The 20,379-nt window shown below is 36.3% G+C and overlaps 1 protein-coding gene across 1 annotated transcript; it reads left to right on the top strand.

Annotated features, from left to right (window-relative positions):
- The first annotated feature begins 318 nt into the window (after nucleotides 1-318).
- On the top strand, nucleotides 319-20,074 carry LOC107098448 (protein tweety homolog 2-like). Its single transcript, XM_015396151.1, has 4 exons — nucleotides 319-1,039; nucleotides 3,913-4,085; nucleotides 11,367-11,478; nucleotides 19,850-20,074. The coding sequence occupies exons 1-4, from the start codon at nucleotides 911-913 to the stop codon at nucleotides 20,072-20,074; spliced, it is 639 nt and encodes a 212-aa protein (XP_015251637.1). The 5' UTR covers nucleotides 319-910.
- The last annotated feature ends 305 nt before the right edge of the window (nucleotides 20,075-20,379 follow it).

The following is a 20,379-nucleotide window of genomic DNA, read 5'->3' as shown; positions in this document are numbered from 1 at the left end:
TTTAAGCCATATGCTTGTCTGAGACAAGCATATGGCTTAAAGGTATACAAATTGTCTCAGAGGTGAATATTGTAACAGAGCACCAAAAAATGTTCTTATTTCTGTTAAAAACCCTTAAATCCAACTATAAATGCAACTTTAAAGAAGTAAACAGAAAAAAAAGTGAAATAAAAAAGCAAGTGCTTTAACAGCTCATTAACATACTCATTACCGTTCACATTATTGTCCACAAGAGGTCAGACATTAACAGCAGAAATCACCAATAGCAGCAGGACCATCAGTGCATGTTTCCCTGCAGACTAAAGTTTTCTCAGCCACTTGGAGATAAAACATCTCTTTCTTTACATAACTCCCCTTCAGATGAGTCCAGTCAGTCGTAGTTCACTTTGTAAAGACAATCAGTTTAAAGAGATAAAGCGGAACAAAGAGGCCAGGCACATCCGCATTGAGACCAGCGTTTGATCAGGAAGTTAATCTTTATAATCGCTCTACATTATCCAGTTTTTTCATATGGTTTTTATCCAATATTTTTTTCCAGCGCAGAATGTCAGCAGGCCCTTTTTGCTGACTTGTCTCACTTTTCTTGTTTTTTTGTGAGTGGGGTAAAGACGCCTTGTCCACAGGACTGAGATTGCTGTCACGCCTTTCCACAGACTAGGAGGCAGGTTCACACTGGATGTAAATATACAGTTTTTATTTATGCTTGGCAGCCATGGGAACTGAAAGCGAACACATTTTTCCACATTTTAAATTTGCAGTAAATAGAATTTATATCTCTTAATCATTACTTTTTTTTTTTTTTTTTTTATCAAATCTTACTTTTTTTTTTTCTTTTTGTCCATATATATATATTTTTTCCAAACCAAGGGACTTGTTTCACAGCTTTGTTGGATTGACTCTCCAAGCAGTAATGGCCACAGCTCGGCTTGATTACGTGGCTCCGTGGTGGACATACTGGCTGCACAATTTCCCACACTTCAATTTTCTTTTCCAGTCGGTCGACAACACTTTCAGACCGGAGGAGGCAAACTATCAGCAGGTTGGTAACTGTACTTGTGCGTAAAAGCGCACGTATTTTATTGCTGAACACCCGGCTTTCATATGTAAATGTTACATCTAGACAGCCTATATTTAGTTGGAGAGCGGTTTAAACTGCTGTGTTGGGAAATAAAGGTTTCTCTCTCAGACACACTTCCTATCTTTTCATCACAGCAGAATTTCTGTGGAGCGCTTTTAGATTTTTGGATCTATCAGGAAGTGGGAACCCATGCTGAGCTGCCATTCCTCACATGATAACACATGACCTGTATTATAAATGCTGGTAAAGAAGTGACAATGCCCTTATATTATTTTATTTTATAATATAAAGATATTTATAATCTATGTATGTTTTACATATATTTTTAAATCCATTAAACAACAACATTGCAACTATCCAGGATATAATTCATGATGCAGATTAAACATATTTTTTTTTATTTTTTTTATAATTGTATTCTGCATATATGCAATGACTTTCATAACTTTATTCCAAAAAGACACTTTTTTTCCCTCTCCATGGATATTACACTTTCAATTTCATTTTTAAAATAAAATTTTTTATCTAATCTGGTATCACCATTCTGGACACTACAAAAGTATTTTAAAGTTTTCTCATTTCTGAAAGCTAAACCCCTCATTACTAAAACTCATTGGCAACATCCAGCTTTAAAAACAAAACAAAAACATCCTCCTTGAGATGCTTGTAATGCATATCCAATCAAATCTAAAATAAAAAAAAAAACAGACAGTTTTAGGAAAAGCTAAATTGCAGATAGGAAATTAAGTACTTTGCATAATGTAATATAGCTCTTACTTCCTTTGGTTTTAATAGCTGCTGTATTGAAACAAGCTCTGTAATTGTAATGTTCAGTAGAAGCCACAGTTCTCCACCTTTTATTTGACTGTGTGCTCCATTTTATATTAGTTCTCTAATATTTTGTTTTCCTTCTTGACAGAAAAATTCTACAAATACAATAACATGCTAATTTGTTTTGTTCCAAAATGTTCAGCTCCAATCAGTAATTTAACTTCTTTTTAAGCTGAAAAAAGTTTCAGATGTTATATATACTTTTCAAATCTTTGTATTGCTTTCACAAGCTAAACACTTTTTTTTTTTTTTTTAATCTCTTCCTGTTGTTAAACCTGTTGGCCTAGTGGTTGGAGCAGTGGTTGCATGTACCTGGTTTGATCCCCACAACCACTCTGGGTTCCTGAGCAAAACCCTTAACCTCACTCTGCTCCCCGGGCCCCGCAGAATGGCAGCCCACTGTTCCCCAAGGGGATGGGAAATGGAGAAAGTGAATTTCCCCTTTGTGGGACAATAAAATGATTTACATTTACATATATCTCTCACACAGAAAGGCAAGTTCTTTGAGAAATGTAGAAAATATTACACACTAATGACTCAGCACTTTTGTGATTTTAATTGAATCTTTCTTTTCCCCCTAATATCGTTAATGACAGTTCAATGGTTTTTGTTTAGTATTTGTCGTCCTGCTCCCTCCCCATCATGCAGCTGTTTGCTTCTTATGGGCCTTGCAAGCGATGGAAATTGAAGTGTCAACATTTGTAATTACCAAACAATTGAGTGGAAAATTGGAGGAGTAAGAAGAAGCAGCATTGTTGAGCTGAGATGTTGTGGCAGAAACTCAGCCCGGTGTGAACCCATCATGAATTAGTTTCTGGTTTATCTGCAGTGACCTCTACAAAACATTTTGCAAATCATTGGATTAGCAGTTTGATCTAAATGGAATGTAAGATAAGACCAGTCCAGCTGTCCTTTGATTATTGTTTGGATTGGTTAAGTGTATCTAAACTTAAAAGTTTGAACAGTTTGAAATCAGTTTAAAAACTAAATTTATCAGTGTAAGATCGGGGCAAAAGCCGCAGCTTCAAACAAGTTTACAATAAGACCAGATTTCTTTGCAGTCTGGGGAAGTATTGGTGTGGATCCTTTACAGACCTTTCTCCTTCCGTCCCTCTGTCTTTCTGTCCGTCCCTCCCTCCCTAACAAAAGTGTGCATGTCTCTATAAGAAATTCTGAATTTTGTCACTGAAAATGTGTTGGAACCCTCATGGAAAGCTTTCTTAGGATGAAAAAAATTGTAATTTCACTTCAATTGCAGTGCCAGTCGAATCCGAATGTAATAATTAGTCAGAGATGAAGGTGTAAAATCAATCATCAGTCAAACAGCCACTTTGAACTCCTGGGCATTGATATTTGCAAAGCAAACTATTTGCAAGTGCAATTAGGGTCATGCTTTTGTCATGTCTTTGAAGCGAATCTAGTGCTATAATAATTTGAGTCTCAAGTCCCATATTCCCAGCTATGAAATGTTTTTCATGAGTAGTTTTTTTTTAAAGGCTTTTTTCGTTGTATAATTTCATTTTCTTTTTTTCTGCATCAGTGTTTTTTTTTTTCCTGCGTGTGTTCATCCTTCAGGCTTGAAATACTTTGCACATTCAGAAATCACAAGACTGGTGTCACATGATGCTCCCCTCCAAAGGCCCTGGATAATTTTTGCTTCCCTTTCAGCTACATTCTAAATATTGCTGATAAACGTTGCAGAAAAATCTGGATTATTTGGAAAATGTATCTCCCCCAAGACCACAGAGGTTTTTTTTTGTTGTTGTTCTTGTTTTCCGTGGTCAACAGTCAGCAGATATCATGTAGATAAAAATGAAGGATCTGCTTTGTTATTTGACTTATGAAGTGTGGCTTCATCAAATCAACCACAAGGTTGCTGTGGTATGAAGTTTCATAAGATTTGCTGAGAAACTTGGTTCAGTCTTCATAAACAAATGAAAAATACATGACAACTACCAATTTCACTAATGGTATCTTCTCTTACTCCTTCTCTTACTTTTCAGTCTCTAATATTTCTGGCTTGTGTTGGTGCCATTGGCCTCGGCCTGAGCCTCCTTGCCCTGACCCTGTACTTGGTATGTTTATGCTGCTGCCGACGGAGCCTGGATGAAGGAACCAAACGGCCCGATACCTGTTGTGTCACATGGGTGGCGGTAATCACAGGTCTCATAATATGGTGAGTAAAAGTACTTATCTGTATTGTGGTTTGATTTGTTTTCCAAAACTACACCAAAATGCCCATTTTCCACTACATTTTCTACACAGACACTAACCATCTCTTTGAGGGGTCAGGACAGGTTTCATCTGGATTAGTTCTGTACTAATTCCTTAAATCTAATTTGCTCTGAAATAGGCATTAATGCATTACAACAGAAACCCTGTAATGAAGTTTAGAGTTTTATTTATTGCCTTTAAAGCTTTTTGAGATGACCTTAGATACACTTGCTTCACATATATCAGGGCATCTGTTGTTTTAAACCCCTTAACCTCACAGAATGTGTTGCTTTGTATTCATCCTGCATTGTGGATGAGTAGCTCTATTAGAGCAGCAAAGACTACCTGGAAATCTCCCAGTGCTCTACTTGTCATCTCCTTAGGGGTGTGCCATCAATCAGGGCTAATTGCTTAGTTTTTATTGACCCAAGGATCTTTGTTTTTAAGAAAGGCCTCCACTCTAACAGGATAGTTTACTGTAGTTTAGTACTATCCAAAATTAGTCCTTTTTTATTAGAGGATTCACAAAAAGGGCAATAACCCTTCAGGAGGTTGCTTATTTCTTTGACAATAAGATTGGATTTGGGGGGGCTTGTTTGGAGTTTGTGCTCGTTTGACCATATTCTTATTACCCTTTTTGAGGAAGTTTTGGGGGCTTATAGGTACTTGTGGGGAATAGCGACTGGTCCCTATGAGGAGATGTTCTCTTCTTAGGGTGAGGGTTAGGTTAAGGACTAAGATGTGAATTTAGTTAAGGTCAGGTTTAAGATCAGGGGTCCGTTTCAAAAAGCAGGTTTTCTGAAAACTCTTTTCTAAACCTGAAATATGGGAAACTCTGAGTTTTCCATTTCACAAAGAGAGTTTCCTCCACCACTGTTTCAGTCGTCGTAGTAACATTCTCCTCAGAGCTAACCTGGTCGGGAGTAGGTTTTGTTGAGCAAACTCGCGAGGGGTCCTCTGTCTTCGCTCTCTTTACAGCCCCGTTATTTTATTTCCTGATTTAGTCAGATTTTTGTCAGTTTTGTGCATAAAAAAATTATTCAGTCGGTCTAGACACGTTAGCTTTTACAACAAACATTGCACGTCTGTTTGACAAGGATCTTATTTAAGAATGATCAGCACTTTTTCACAGAAAATGTAATATTTATGGGGAAAGGATGCTGCAACTCAGTTGACAGGGAATGAGATTACTTGTTTTTGGTTTGTTTAATATGAGCGAGATATGGATCATTTTATCTTTGTTTATATTTTTACAGAAGAACTACTGAAATTATTTTCAGATTACACATAAATATATTAATTAAATTCATTCAGTAATGACAGCCTACTGAGCCTACTGGCACAATCTGAAGCCATTCTATAGAACTGACCACTAATAATGACAAGTCTTTGGGATGATAACATCTGAAGTGGAAAAAGAACCCCATGAGACAATTACTATGTTCTATCTATTAGAACAATGTTTTTAGACTTCATCCTCTCCTGCTGCCATATGCTTTCCCCTAAATAGATACACTGATCCGCTACCCTTCAAGAAATAAACGTTATTGAGGTCACAAGAGACTATGGCAAGCCTTTTTGATATGTATTAATTTTACTGAATATGTATTCCTGATATCTGGAAAAAAATTATGTTTTCCTTGTCAAAATGACTATTTCAAACAAAATGAGATTCTTCACTCTAGAATGAATATTCCGGATGTCTAGAAATTGTTACTGTGTTTCATTTGTATTATTTTGATTATCATAGAGTAGCAGCCATTCAACATAGCCCTTCCCAGTCAAATGCCAGCTGAATGAAAACCTACTCCCCTGGGACTCCGAGCCAAATCCCTTCAAACTTCTAGCCACTGGAGTGACCCCCTCCTTCTCCTGGGCATGCATATTTTTTCTTACTCCGACTCCACCCTTTCACCGAATTACAGGGTCTGACCAGGAGATGAGGCATCTCTTAAGATGTTAATGTTCCAAAATTATGACAGAAAGAATGTTGTAGTACAAAGATTGATGCTTAAAAAGGAATTATAGGGGACCAGCCAAGGGGCCCATCAAGGAAAGTGAGGGATCTTTGAATTGCTACTACTGTAAATACATATTCAGTCAAGCTGATAAATGTCAAAAGAGCAACTTAAAATGTGTAAACATTTCTAGGTATATAAAACTTAATTCTTACTAGTGTAAATTAGTTTTTATTTATTTATTTATTTTTACTTCTTTAAATTTCAGTTTCTGCTGCAAAAATGTAATTTAGGAAATATATTATTAGTGTTAGGTGCAGGAGTGCGATTTTAATCAGGAAGAATCTTATTTTAGTGATCTACAAATGGAACAACAGAGAGCAGTGTTTTTATTAAATATAAAATCGGCCTGCCATAGTCACTCAATATAAACTTATACATTTACTCGAGCAACAACCTTCTCCTTCACCATATTCCTCTCCTTTGCAGCTGTAGCTCTGTTTCTCTGGCACATTTTTTTGTTGTATTTCTCCATTAAAATCTCCAATTCCAGTGGGGTTCCTGTAGCTTGTTGTCATTGTGACTCGTCGAATCGGATCCCCACTGATGATGGCTTTTAAACTTGTTACACACATGCTAAACTCTGAGTGGTTCTACTTAGAGTTGATTGAACTAATTCATAGCAGCCATTGTAAAACCGAAAACTCAGAGTTCCCGGCCTTAGGCTAGATCAATTTAGAGTTGCGGATTTGAATCTGTGTTTGTTAAACAGGCTTCGTGAAATGGACCCTAGGTATGTTTTGGTAATGGTTATGTTAAGGTACTAAGTTAGGCCATAGCAATTAATGGGACATGAATGGAAGTCGATGGGTATCTTTGACACAAGATGAGTGTGTGGGCAGGTGGTGACAAAATGAATTCTAAATGTTGTTTTTTTTTAGAGACAATAATAACTATTATACTAAAGCTATTGGCTCCTTTGATGCTTACATATTGCCATTGTTCACATTGTTCTTTCTTCAACATATTTCACTTCAACATATTTTTACTACCACCTTTGGTGGCTAAACTAATGGCCCATATGTATTACCAAGCATCAAATCAAACTTCACAAAACAAGTGCATTATGTTGCCTTAAAGGTATAATGGAGGATTTTCTTTTTCCTGGTGGATCATCAAAATAGTGGTCCTCCTAATTGTCAATCATCCCGATTTTCACTTACCGGTGGTGAGTCTGACATAGTGGAAAAATTGCAAATCTTCTTTTGGAAAGTAAGTTTATAAGTGATGCCAACAGGAACTTTTAAACAGCTTGCATGAGGAAAAATTGGCTCGTTCATGCTCTCGCATGCGTTACTCATTTCTTCATTCATCAACAGGCATGTGCATCATTATATATACTGCAAAAGTACAAATTCCTCTTGACATGTACAATTTTGGCATAGATTCTAATTGAATTAGGCTTTACTTCAAAGCCCAAAATATCCAGTTTGAGCATCTTAAATATGTATTAACAAACCGGATACTTATCTGATAGTTTTTTCACCCACCTTTTTTGAACACTACTAATGAAGGATACTTCCATCATGACTTCTGTGAACAGTGCCCTGCTGTGTTATGTGTTTATTCTTTTTCTGCATGGATCATTCTGTCCTCAACCATTCAGACTGAAGTCTGATCGAGGTCAAATTTAATTAGTAATATGAAGGACAAGGGTAAAAAAAAAGATTGGATTTCAGCAGCAAATCTGAATTTAGGATTGTGTCCTGTGCCTCAGTAAAAGGCCCTTAGATGTATATTCCTATAGCAATGCAAAACTTTGAAAGAACAAATTGTAAAGTGCATTACAGTGTTTCAAAGAATAAATTAAGCAAATCCACACACCTGAGTAAAATATAAATCCTCAGTTATCTGTTGGAGTAGGAGGATTGATTGCAAAAAATCTTATGGCAATGCCAATCATTTTACGCAGGGATGTCTTTGCAGTGAAAAGCAGCAGGCTTATCTTTTAAGAAAAAGGCTGAAAGTCTTTCCAAGTCTTTTCTGTTTGGAAAAGTTGTTGTGGCAGTTTGCTTTTTTCCTGCATATTAGCTTTTATATTATGAAGATAATTGAGTAAGATATTGGTGTGTGACTTGTGCTATCTGTTAATTAAATTCTGCCTCCTCACATTACATAAGAGTTATATTAAGGAATACATTTAGGAGTACTTGAATCAAGATGGGAAAGTTGGGTTTTGTGAAATATTTCTTTAACTTAAAATGAGAAAGGAACTTTTATTTAGATTCCAGAATTTCAAACAATATAAATATATTTAGTTTTGAATATGATTCAAAGCAGAAGAACTATATTAAGGCAGAAGAACAAGGTCTAAAAATCACTTAATTGAATTGGAGCACTAATCCAATTAAGCTTGTGACAGCATTGGGCTTTAACTTTATTAGCTCCCTTTAGCTATACCTAACAGCTACTACAGCACATGAGGCTGGTTGTGATTCTAAGTAACTGGGCGTGATGTTGTTATTCAATGTTGTTTTTGGCCTCTCTATGTTACAGTATATGTGTTGTGGTGACTTTTGTAAAAATGTGGCACCTTACAGATAAAAGTAGCATATCTGAGCTAAATTTTGCCTTACTTACTGCTAGTTTTCTTTGATCATAAGGTTTTCCAAAGGTCGAAAACATATAGTATTTTATTTTTAACCCCTAAATTTGGAGGTTTCCCAAAAAGAGGAGCTTGACCCAAGGTTGGGGCGGTGGGGTTTAATTGAAGGGGGGCTTGTTAAGAAGAAAAGGAATTAATTATTTAGTTTAAAAGGTATTTTTAAACAAGATTTTTCAATTGTATTTTGCAACATTGTAAAGTAAACAGGTTATCTTGAAATAATGAATTACCATTTGAAGGTAGTGTTTGTGTTTATAATGAGATTATAGTTTATTTTATAACTACATGAAATTTATTAGGGGTGTGGGGAAGAAAAATAGATTTGGCAATACATCGCGATTTTCAGATGCCTGATATAATATCGATATTTAAGCTCGTAATATTGGATAAAAAAATACTTTTATAACACAATTTGGGGGAAAATGTGCAACTTCTGCACCACCTCTCACCACCTTGGCGCTGCGGAGCCCTTTGGCTGCGTGGCACAATTTCTGTAGTAGAGGCAGTCACAGTGGCAGACACAGACTTATTCAAACCCCACATATGGATACCAAAACAGCAAAATAATCGAATGATCAATATCTTCTGATGAACGAATACAGCACTTTCTTTTTTTTATCCCTACATTTAATTTTAGCAATATTTAGCAATATTTTATGATAATATTGTATTGTAACCCAAGTATTGTGATGAGTATTGTATCGCGACACCCTTGGCAATACTCTCCCCTTTAATTTACTGCAGTTGACTTTACTTTATTCAATTTTTGAAAAGGTGGTTGGCGGTTTCAGGGATTGGCAATTTTTTTTTTTTCCAGACAACAATTTTTGGGAAATGGTCATAGTTGACTGGATTCCGATGTAACCCTCAAGAGTCCACGTGGTGTATTTAAAAGAAGATCATACTCCTTTTATGCCTGATAGTGCTATCCGTTGGTCACAGTGAAAACTGGACAGTAGACCTTCAAGTGCATGGAGACATTAAGGTGCAAATGTTGTAACAGGTAAATGGTACTGTAGCTCAGATGCACATCAGTAGAAAAATAAGAAAAAGAAATGGATGAATAAGATTGCAGGATCAGATGTTAACTATGCTAACTTTACAACTGTGTGATCATGGGATCCTTATGAGATATACAGAATATGTCTGCATTTTGAAAAACATAAAAAAAAAAAAACACACACAACAAAGAAAGTTCTGTTGATGACCCATTCACTAGCTTTGCAGTTACTACATTTAATTAGAATCACAGCTTTAAAAGGCAAAGCACATCCCTTAATGTTTTTTTTCTTGCTAAATGATTGGGGAAAATTCAATTTAGTTATAAATTCAATATTTAAAAAAAAATCCCCTTCCTTGTCTTGGTTCCTGCTGCATCTAATGAAGTTTGGAGTTCTTTTTTTTCTACTAGTGGCTGTTTCTTAAGCTCCTTGCATAAAAGAAAAGGCAATTTCTTGTCTACACTGGCATCTCCATATCCTATACTTTATTGTTTTCCTTTATTTTATATCCTCTGGTTGCTACAGGGAGGGTTTTGCACAGTCACAAAACTCCAAATGCATCCCTAGAGGCACAACTGCCCTATGATGTTCAGCGTGCCTCATTATTGTTTCATTACTGAGTCATTAGATGCTCCTCGTTGTTGCTGATGTGTCATCTTGGCAGCAGGGTTAATGAAGAGCTTATTGTGAAGGCCAACACTTATCAGCTTAAACAGAAGCTTTGAAAAGCATAAAGCAGGATTGCGTGGCTTCTTTTAAACAAACTCAATTGAGTTTTTTTTTTTTTCAAACTCATCCGTGAAACTGAACTTACATAGACCACTCTAATTGTGTCCTTTCTGGTTAGATTTGATTGTATTTAAAATGCACTTCTTGTCCCTTTTCATAATTAAATGAGAGACAAGAATTTTTTTTTTTTTTTTTTTTTGTAAATGGTGCAAAACAAATGAGAACACAACTCAAAACAACATCCATCAACTTTTAGGCGAAGACACAATACTTTTTTATTTTTTTCAGATTTGCAAAACAAGATGATACATGAAAGTTAACCTGAGAAAGTTAATCCTGAGAATAAATATTAGACTCTCATGTTATCAAAACCTTATGGATAAATTTCACTTTCATAATATCACAGTATCAAAACAAAATTATTTCAAATAAACATTTGTAAAATGATCTGCTTTTATTTTATGCAGAAAAGCAGCATCTGGTCCTATACTGTAGCTAATGACAACGGCCACAATATGAAAATCTAATTTTTAAGACACAACGATGTGAATGGGTTATCACTTCAAAAAGAAAAAAATATGTATTTATAGTGGAAGTAGGGTGGATCAGAAGGTTTAGCACAGTCCCAGAAAACCCAAGGTGAGAAATATGGATTTGTTGTATCCCACTGAGCTACATTCTCACTTGCCAGTTTGAAAGCAAATGAGGATTCAGCAGTCAGTAACTCCTGTGAAATCTTTTTTTGGTTAAACATTAAATTGTAATTTGCAGAACACCTGGATATTGGAATTGTATGGAAAGATATGGAGTTTAATTTGTAAGTTTAAGTCTATCAAAGCAAAAATGAATGGAATAATTTCCTTTCCTCTTAATTTCTCCATCCATTGCAGTTCTGCTGTAGGAGTGGGTTTCTATGGGAACAGCGAGACCAATGATGGCATCTACCAGCTGACCTACTCCCTCTACAATGCCAATCACACTCTGGATGGTATCAACAGTCTGGTGAGAGAAGCCTGCCAACCTCTGCTCTAAAATCTACATCTTAAATATTGAACATGTCATGTGGGAAAGTGTACAGCATAATAACACTCCCTCTGCAGCAAGTGTTTACTTTAACATTAAACTAATCAATCATGTAAGTTAGACGTAGTTTTATAAAATGATTCCCAACATCAAATAGAGAATTAATAGTTTGGTTTTGGAATTTGGGGGAGTGTTGGCCTAGTGGTTAGAGCATTGCGCTTGTGCTCTGAGAAGGTTGCAAGTAACCGATTTGATCCCCACAGTCTAAACTCTGGGTCTCTGAGCAAAACCCTTAAGCCAACACTGCTCCCCAGGGGCCACACAATGGTGGCCTACTGCTCCCCAAGTGAATTTGTTAAATGCAGAGGTAAATTTCTCCAATGTGAGATAAATAAAGTTCAATTATGTATTATTATTTATTATTATATAATTTAGTTCATAAATCTCTAATAAAAATCAGTAAGCTAACCAGGCAATAACACTGTTACTGTAAAAGAATAGGAACTACAGATTGTGTTGTAAATGGCTTATTCTGTTAATGGTAATCTAGACGATAACAAAGGCATGACCCTTTGATTGCATGGTAAAAGCCCAGCTTTACAGCTGGTAAGAAAAATTCAGAGCAGAAATCACTTCAGGGGGTCTCCATCCACATTTTGTCACATTAAAGGAATTTATGTGACTTGAGTCTGCGAATGTGTAAATATGGATTATTTCTATGTAACTCCTGACCTGTATTCAGGGAAGTTATTTTGGGAGGCTTAGGGGCAGGAGGAAAATGAAAGAGAAAGAGGAGAGGGCGTCTTGCAGGAAGCAATAATCACAATGAGAAAGAAGAGGATTAACTCCCATCTGCCGTGCATTAATGGATGCTAAGCCGCTCCTATTTCCATCTCCTGTAGTTCCACTCTCTGTACTGTAGTGTGTTCGCGCATGAACATGTCAGTATCATATATCCACTTAAAGTGCTCGTATACCGCATGATTTATCACTCTGTAGACTAGTTGGTGTCCGAAGCGGAATGCAATTACTGTCCTTGAATTGTTAAAAGGTTTAGGTTTGCATGATGCTTTAAACTGGGTGTGAAAATAGGAAATATGACTTCACTGTAGTTCTCACTAGGGCTGAAACAATTAATTGGACTAATCAAGATTCCTCGATTATTGAAATAATCATCAACTTATTTTGTAATTGAATAATGGTTAGCTCAAGTAAAAATACAGACGAAAGATATATATATATATATATATATATATATATATATATATATATAAAGTTCTCCAACTTAGAAATCATGGAGGGGTCTGAAATTATCTTCGTAGGTGCATGTCCGCTGTGAGAGGTATGCTGTAACTACATATTTGTATGATACAGCTCCAAATAAGTATTTGAACAGCTGAAAAAAATCAGTGTTATTATTTGGTACGGTAGCCTTTTTTTTGCAATTGCAGAGGTCAAGCTTTTCCTGTAGTTTTTCACCAGTTTTCCACACACAGCAGGAGGGATTTTGGCCCACTCCTACACAGAGATCTTTTCTAGATCAGTCAGGTTTCTGGGCTGTCAGTGAGAAACATGGAGTTTGAGCTTCCTCCAAAGTTTCTCTATTGGGTTAAGGTCTGGAGACTGGATAGGCCACAACAGAGCCTTGATATGTTTCTTACAGAGCCACTCCTTGGTTATCCTGGCTGTGTGCTTCGGGTTTTTGTCATGTTAGAAGACCCAGACTCAATCCATCTTCAATGTTCTGAGGGAAGGAGGCTGTTCCCCAGAATCTCCCACAACATGGCTGGTTATGCTCTCTTTAATACAGTGCAGTCGCCCCCATGCTTCACAGTAGGAATTATGTTCTTGGGATGGGACTCATAATTTTTCTTCCTCCAAACACGGTTAGTGGAATTATGACCAAAAAGTTACATGACTTTCTTCCATGACTCCTCTGGATCATCCAAATAGTCATCGGCAAACTTAAGATGGGGCTTGTCATGCGCTGCTCTAAACAAGGGAACCCCAGTGCCAATACATGATTTCAAACCATGACGTCTTAGTCTATTACCAAAAGTAACCATGGAAACGGTGGTCCCAGCTTTTTTTTAGGTAATTGACCAGCTCTTTTCATGTAGTTCTGGGCTTATTTTTTTTACCTTTCTTAGGATCATTGAGACCCACGAGGTGAGATCTTGCATTGAGCCCCAGTCAGAGGGAAATTGCCGGTCATGATTAAGTTCTTCCATTTTCTAATGATTGCTCCAACAGTGGGCCTTTCTTTACCAAGTTCCTTGGCAATTTCCCTGTATACCTTTCAAGCCTTGTGGAGGTGTGCAATTTTGTCTCTAGTGTCTCTTGACACTTTGGTAATGGCCATGTTAGTAGTTGGATTCTTACCGAGTGTTTGGGCTTAATAGGTACACTTATGCAGATAACGACCTCAGACAGATGCATCTAATTTAGATTTCTTTTCTAGCTGATAGACAGGTGTTCAAATACTTACTTGCAGTTGTATTATACAAGTTAAAAGTTATAAAATCATATATTGTGATTTCTGGATTTATTTTTTATTGTGTCTGGCAGTCTGTGTCTGGTCTGTTTAAAGTGGACAATATGTAGCATCCTCCTCACTTAGGGAGTTGTGGATACTCCCTAAGTGAGGAGGATGTGATACATTTTTCTTTTCTAAAAAACCAGACCATAGCTTGTTTTTGAGGATAAAAACATTTTTTTTAATGAGAAAAAAATATTCTGCTTATCTCAACAGTATTCTATTAATAACCTGCTAGTTTTGCATTTTTAACAACATTTTTTTTTTTTTGTTGCAAAAACCTTTCCTGCTGTCCACACTAAAAAGAATGGGTCTTTGACTGCAGCCATAAGTGCAAATATTGTATAATGTTTTAACTCAACGTCCTTTAACGCTTTTGTTTTTTGTTTTGTTTTTTTACGGACATTTTTTTTTTTGTTGATAAGTTTCATTCAGGCACCTCCTAAATTGGATTAATCGCTATGATTGGGTAGAAAAGGTTGCCTAGTCTGGTTCTAACCATATGGCCATTGGTCTTTAGCAATTTTCAGATGTGTTTTCAGTTGCTTTGAGATTTTCCTTTTTCTTTTACCATTTTACGTATATATTTCTGGATTTCAGTCATTAAAAAAATCAAAATAAGCTCACATGGGCTTAAATCCTGAATATAAAGTAGAACAAAAGCAGTACAAATATTGATAATACTCTTCTTCTAATAGTTATACAGAAACATTTGTTATATCCTACAAATATTGCCATCTTTACAATATTTCTTTAAAAAAATACTGAAAATCTCAACAGCTATATTGACAATGTTCTTTTAATGATTGTGAACGATAACTGTTGTGGACTTTTTGCTGTAGAGATGGGATTTGGCTCTGATTGTTCTACAGACCCTTTCAGTCGCCTAGCCTTGTGAGTCAGATTATCAGTCGCCTTCCTCTCCAGTTTCTTTTATTGATTTAATCCTAAAGTATTATATATGTTACTGCTGCATGAGAGGAATTAATGATCCCAAGAGGTACAAAGTTTTAGTTGTGTGCAAAATCGTTGTCTGATCCAACTTACTCTGCTTAAAGAGCTGATGATTATCCCTAGAAAGTTTAAATAGTATATAGTCTTAAGATTTAGGGTAATAACCAAAACATTTTCCTCTTCTCAAAACTGATATTTTATGTGTTTTTTTTAAGTGTTTTTTTATATTTGTAATTTACAGAAGAAATCTAATTTTAGTCATTCACTTTGTTGTGACCTCGGGATCACAGTTTATCTCATAGGTTAGTGATTTTCTCCAAGAATCGTTGACTCTGCTCATGACTTTTAAGGGTTTTCCCATAATAAAATTGAGAGGCCGCCTGCAATGTCTCATATAAATCAATAAGATTAGATGCAGACCGTTCTCCTTTTGCTATTGAACGAGCCCTTTGATTGTTCACACGCTTTCTATAATTCAGTCTTGTTTCTCGTGTTCAGCTTGCAATATTAAAGACTCTTCACCACTGCCAGAAAATAATGGGTGAGAGAACAATACAATCAGACTATCTTTTCAGATGTGTGTTTCAAATCTATGGAAGTGCACACTCTTTTACATAATGATTCCTCTAAAAATGGGAAGCTTCCCTGTGATTTCTGCAACAAAACGACAGTGACTTTCTGCATCATAAATAAGCTCTATTATATGTATTTCTTCTGAAAGTTTTTGGGTCCTTGTTAACTTAAGAATCCTGTAATCATTCATTTACTTTTGCAACAAATTTGCATAGATAGATAGATAGATAGAGGTTAAAGTGATATTGATCAGCAGTGCACTTTAAATTGTTTTTGTAGGTAAAATAGTTGGGGATTCTCATTTACAGCCATGTCCAGTATGGAAAAACTTCTTTATGACCTTCTTTTTGTGGTGGAAAAAAAGATATAATCCATTTTAAAGGGAGACGGGGCAGTGGAGATTAGGGAAATGTGGACCACCCCCAGCAACTCAGTGATGGATCCCATTTTTCACAGTCAGGCAGAAGGCGTGTGGATAAGATTTGAGGCGTTATGGCAGGAACTGTGAGGAATGATGAACGCAGGGGTGGAGAGTGAGAGCAGGTTACTGGCAATAGGATACTTTACACTGTGGGATTGCTTGAATAGAGGAAAAAGCCTGTATCTTTGCAGCATCTTCACATCAGTACTCATTTTGTAGACGTACTTAGAAATCACGCCTGGCATCTCTTAGTGAAATTTAATCAGGGGTATGATGTTTCTGCGCTGTGAAGGAGACAGATAAAGTATTTTTCCTTGAGGTACATTTTTATAGTGTAGGATTGAACTGTCAGCTAAGTTAAATGTGTGAATATGTTGAAAAAATGAAAAGTCATGAAGTATCTGTCAGTCTTTTCAAAAATTGCTTTAATCATAATTTTCATGATGTTTTTAAGATAAAAAAAAATCTTAGAACTTTTTTTTTTCTTAAGTGCATGAAATATCAACAAACCCTATATGGTTTTTCCTTTTTTAACCTTAACTGTTGGTCATTTAGTCAAAGATTAAAGTGTTATACTGTCTGATGAGAATTATGTGGTGCTGTTTTGAGCAGTGATTACTAGACTTTTAGCTATTTAAAATAGGGTAACAGGTTTGACTTTATGAGGCCAAAGTAAATGAGGTGGGTGGATATTTTGTTGCAGTCAGATACCATAGTTGCTGTTTAAAAGTTCTCCTGTTTGCTTCATGGGCCCTTAACTGGTCCTTCGCTGGTAACCATCAGGTCCATGGGGGTAATGTAATTCCCTGCGGTTATGTTTTCAGTCAGGCCAAAACCCTAAGCTGCCAGAGTGTAAACCAGCTGCAATGCCTATGGGTGGAGTTACAGTAAACACTGATACTCCCAGCAGAAAGAGCGGGGCCATTCCAGCAGGTGGAATTTGAAGGGAATTTGGCCGGAGCTTGGCCATTCAGTTGGCTTTCAGTCTGAAGGGAAACTTTTAAACCACTACTACTGTAGTAACAGAACAATAAACTGTACTGTATTTTATAATGTTAAAGCTAGCTACTTTAGCTTAAAGTATTTGCAGTTTATGTTTTATCCTGTTTCCAGTGTTAAGAGGCTTCAATTTGATGAACTGCTTAGAGGAGAGCGACTGCAGCAACCCGTATGGGTTATGGTCTCACTATAGCTTCCAGTTAACTTGAACAGCTATACAGACAGAGCTTTTTGTCCTCCCCTATGAAATATTTGCTTCTTCGTGTGCTTACAGTACAGTATTATAGCTCTAACAATAAGGTATTTTTGTGAGTTTTGATTTTTTTTCTTTAAAAATGAAATCAAATAATATGGAGTAAATAAATGTGTGACTTTAAAAACAAAACACATAATTAAACAACCAACTTGCACCCTTCAGCAGCCAATGTGCATTCACACCGAATGCATTCAGGGAGTCAAATGATCTCATACATGCAATGTCTATGGGGGGCAGCATTAGGCGACTTCATCCTGGTGTCAGGGCAACCAAGCGTTTGACGCTGGTGTTCAGAAATCTAAACTTTGTCAGCTTAACCAGGAGCATCAGCCAAACAAAACTGCTAATCCAGCAGTCTTTTGGGAGACAGACACTACATGTAAGATGTCATCGCTTTTGCAGAGTTGTCAACATGTAAAAAATGAATATAAAGGAGTTGCACTACATGGATTTAAAAAAAACAACAGAATGAATTGTTATGTACAAGGAAAAGAGTGAGCTCTGACTCCACTAAAACATCTTTTTAATGAATGCACCATTAGAAAGTTTTATTATACAGTGTAGATGTGGTTTGTGTTGAAATGAGTCAACATGTGATCAATGTTGCAGGCATGTGGCGATCACTACTATTAATTCCAACTAGCTTACTTAAATAACTTCATAAATGAGCACATTATACTGTTCTTAAGCAACCTCTGATAATATATTTTTTTAATTTTTTTTTATATGAACCTTTTTTGCAACATTGTCAGTTTTATTCAGTGTGGTGAACCATGCAATTCTTTTTATTAGCATTACCAGGGTTTTTGTATAAAACAAAATCGATAAAGAACCCTGAAATTTCTTCTGTAAAAGTTCCAACCAAAAAAATGGGAATGAAAATAAAATCAGCAGATTTTTTTTAACAACAGTTCAATTGGTTATCTAGTAGAGTGGGGTTTCAAATCAGACTTAAAATGTCTTTGCATAATGTGTCTTTTACAATAAAAACAAAGCAAGACCTGGTTACACAGATGTCCTTCTCTGCACAGATAGATCTTTTGAGATTGACCTAATCGCTGCAGGTAGAGTGATGCCTTGTGTAGCCCAGTATACTGAAGCCTTTCGAGCTGCTAGCTGGAGGCCCTGACTCGGTAATGTCTAAAGCGAGTGCTACAAAGGTGGTGGGGGACAGGATGATTCACCACGGGAGCTGTGTGTTTGAGAAGGTTGCTTTTACAACCAAATATGAGGCTATCGTGACCAAAGGGTAAATTCATGTACTATAGTCAGTGTTTAAAATTACAAGGGCAGCACTAAGATAGATTTGAGACAAATGTTGCAAAATGAAGCAAGTTCGTATTTAAAGGTAAGCAAATGCAGACAAACATTAAAATAGCACAAGGTACCTTTTTTATACAGTTTATCTGGCATAAAATGGATTTTGGGGTGAGTTACACTTTAATGATTAGTATCATTACCACAGTTAACATTGCTAACAGGAAGTTTTGTGTATTTCTTTTATAATAAGTAGATATGGATCCAAATTGTAAGATTTTAAAAAGGCTGTTGATATTTTCAAATCCAGTAAGCGCCATGAAAGGAAGGTTCAGACTTTTCAGTTGCATAAAACAAAAGTGTCAACATTCCTCATCAAATAATTAGTTTCTGTGCCTGAATCTTTTTAAAAAATGTCATTCTTCTTCCAGCTGTATGTTTAAACAGATCACAGATACTGAAAGTAGCCAACTAAGTCCCATTTTCTTAAAAATTTCCACAACAAAGGGTGTAATTGTTGAAACAGCCTGTTTAAGACACATAAAACAGATTCCTAGCTTTTGTTGTTTGGGGTTAGTCACCTGTTTCTTGTTGCCTCTCTAGGATTAATGCATCTGTTGTGCATCGGTCTTCTGCAACAGATAGAAAAGGGTTTTAAATTGTGTTGCAAATGTGCTTTTGTGTTGGAACTTAAAGCAGCAATGTGGGTGCAACCTTTTTTTTTTTTTTATTTGGGTAAGAGCTAGAATGGAACAATGTTCAACCACAGGCTTATGTAACTCTGAGCTGACTGTGCTATCTGTGCTAACTATGGTGACCTAATATGACATATTTTGGTGTTAATGTTCTAAGACCATTTAAGAGAATGATCTTTTCAGACAATGCTACATAATAAGGATTCCTTTAATTGCAGATACTATTTTAGCTTTTTCTTCCACGTCATATGTTCAGATCCGTTGCAGTAAAGCAGCAGGCAAAAGTGCCATTCCTTTGTCTTTGTTTAAGAATAAAATAAAATCTATTTACTTCGTTTAGTCATGCTTCTTGTTTATCTCCTCTTTTAATCAGAGACTTGAATAACAACAGTCTTCCCAGTGTTATTAGGTTTACATCCTTATATAATTTACCCCAATAAAACACACAATTAAGAAGATCTGATTTCAAATGGCCCTTTTAGCTCCTATAGCGTACTATCTGCTTGTAATCAGATTTCTTTATAGCTCTGATTTAATCTTAATTTGTGCATGCTGTTATGTCAGTGGGATTGTACTTTGCCTGTTTCAACAGTCTTCTTTTGTCTCTCTTTTTTCTCCTGTGTGATTGCCCTTTCATCCACATTTTTCTGCATTCTTAGGTTGCTGGAACTCAAAGCAATGTGAAAACTGGACTTAAACAACACCTAGAAAGGCTGGATGAGATTTTTGCTTCAAGGACTGATTACCTCCAGGCCCTGCGCTTCCTTCAGCTAATGGCTAACAACATCATTCGTGAGCTGACGGCTCTGCCAGATATCAACAGAACCAAGATTGACTTGGCAGCCATTGCCGACCAGACTGCTTTCATTGAGTATTACAGGTGAGTGGAGTTTTACTAGCTCCACTGGGTTGATGGAAATCATTTTATTTTTATGTGCATGCAGATGTAACAAACATGCTGTTTAGAATGGAGTAGTAGTAGAGATACAACTCAGCCACAGAGCAGATGGGATTTTATTGATCTCTCCTGAGAAATGCAACCCGGAAAAGCTATTTGTCCTGATTGCTAAATAAATGAAAGCTGAAATTGAGCTCATTTTCTAGCGTGCTGTTGAGGTCTTACACGCAGTCTCTCCTCAGATAATTATGCACGACCGAGTGTCTGTTTGGTCATAACTGATCTCCATTT

This window comes from Cyprinodon variegatus, unplaced genomic scaffold (genome assembly GCF_000732505.1).
Source record: "Cyprinodon variegatus isolate N-32 unplaced genomic scaffold, C_variegatus-1.0 Scaffold778, whole genome shotgun sequence".
NCBI classification, from domain to species: Eukaryota; Metazoa; Chordata; class Actinopteri; order Cyprinodontiformes; family Cyprinodontidae; genus Cyprinodon; species Cyprinodon variegatus.
This window is presented reverse-complemented; position numbering and strand designations above follow the sequence as displayed.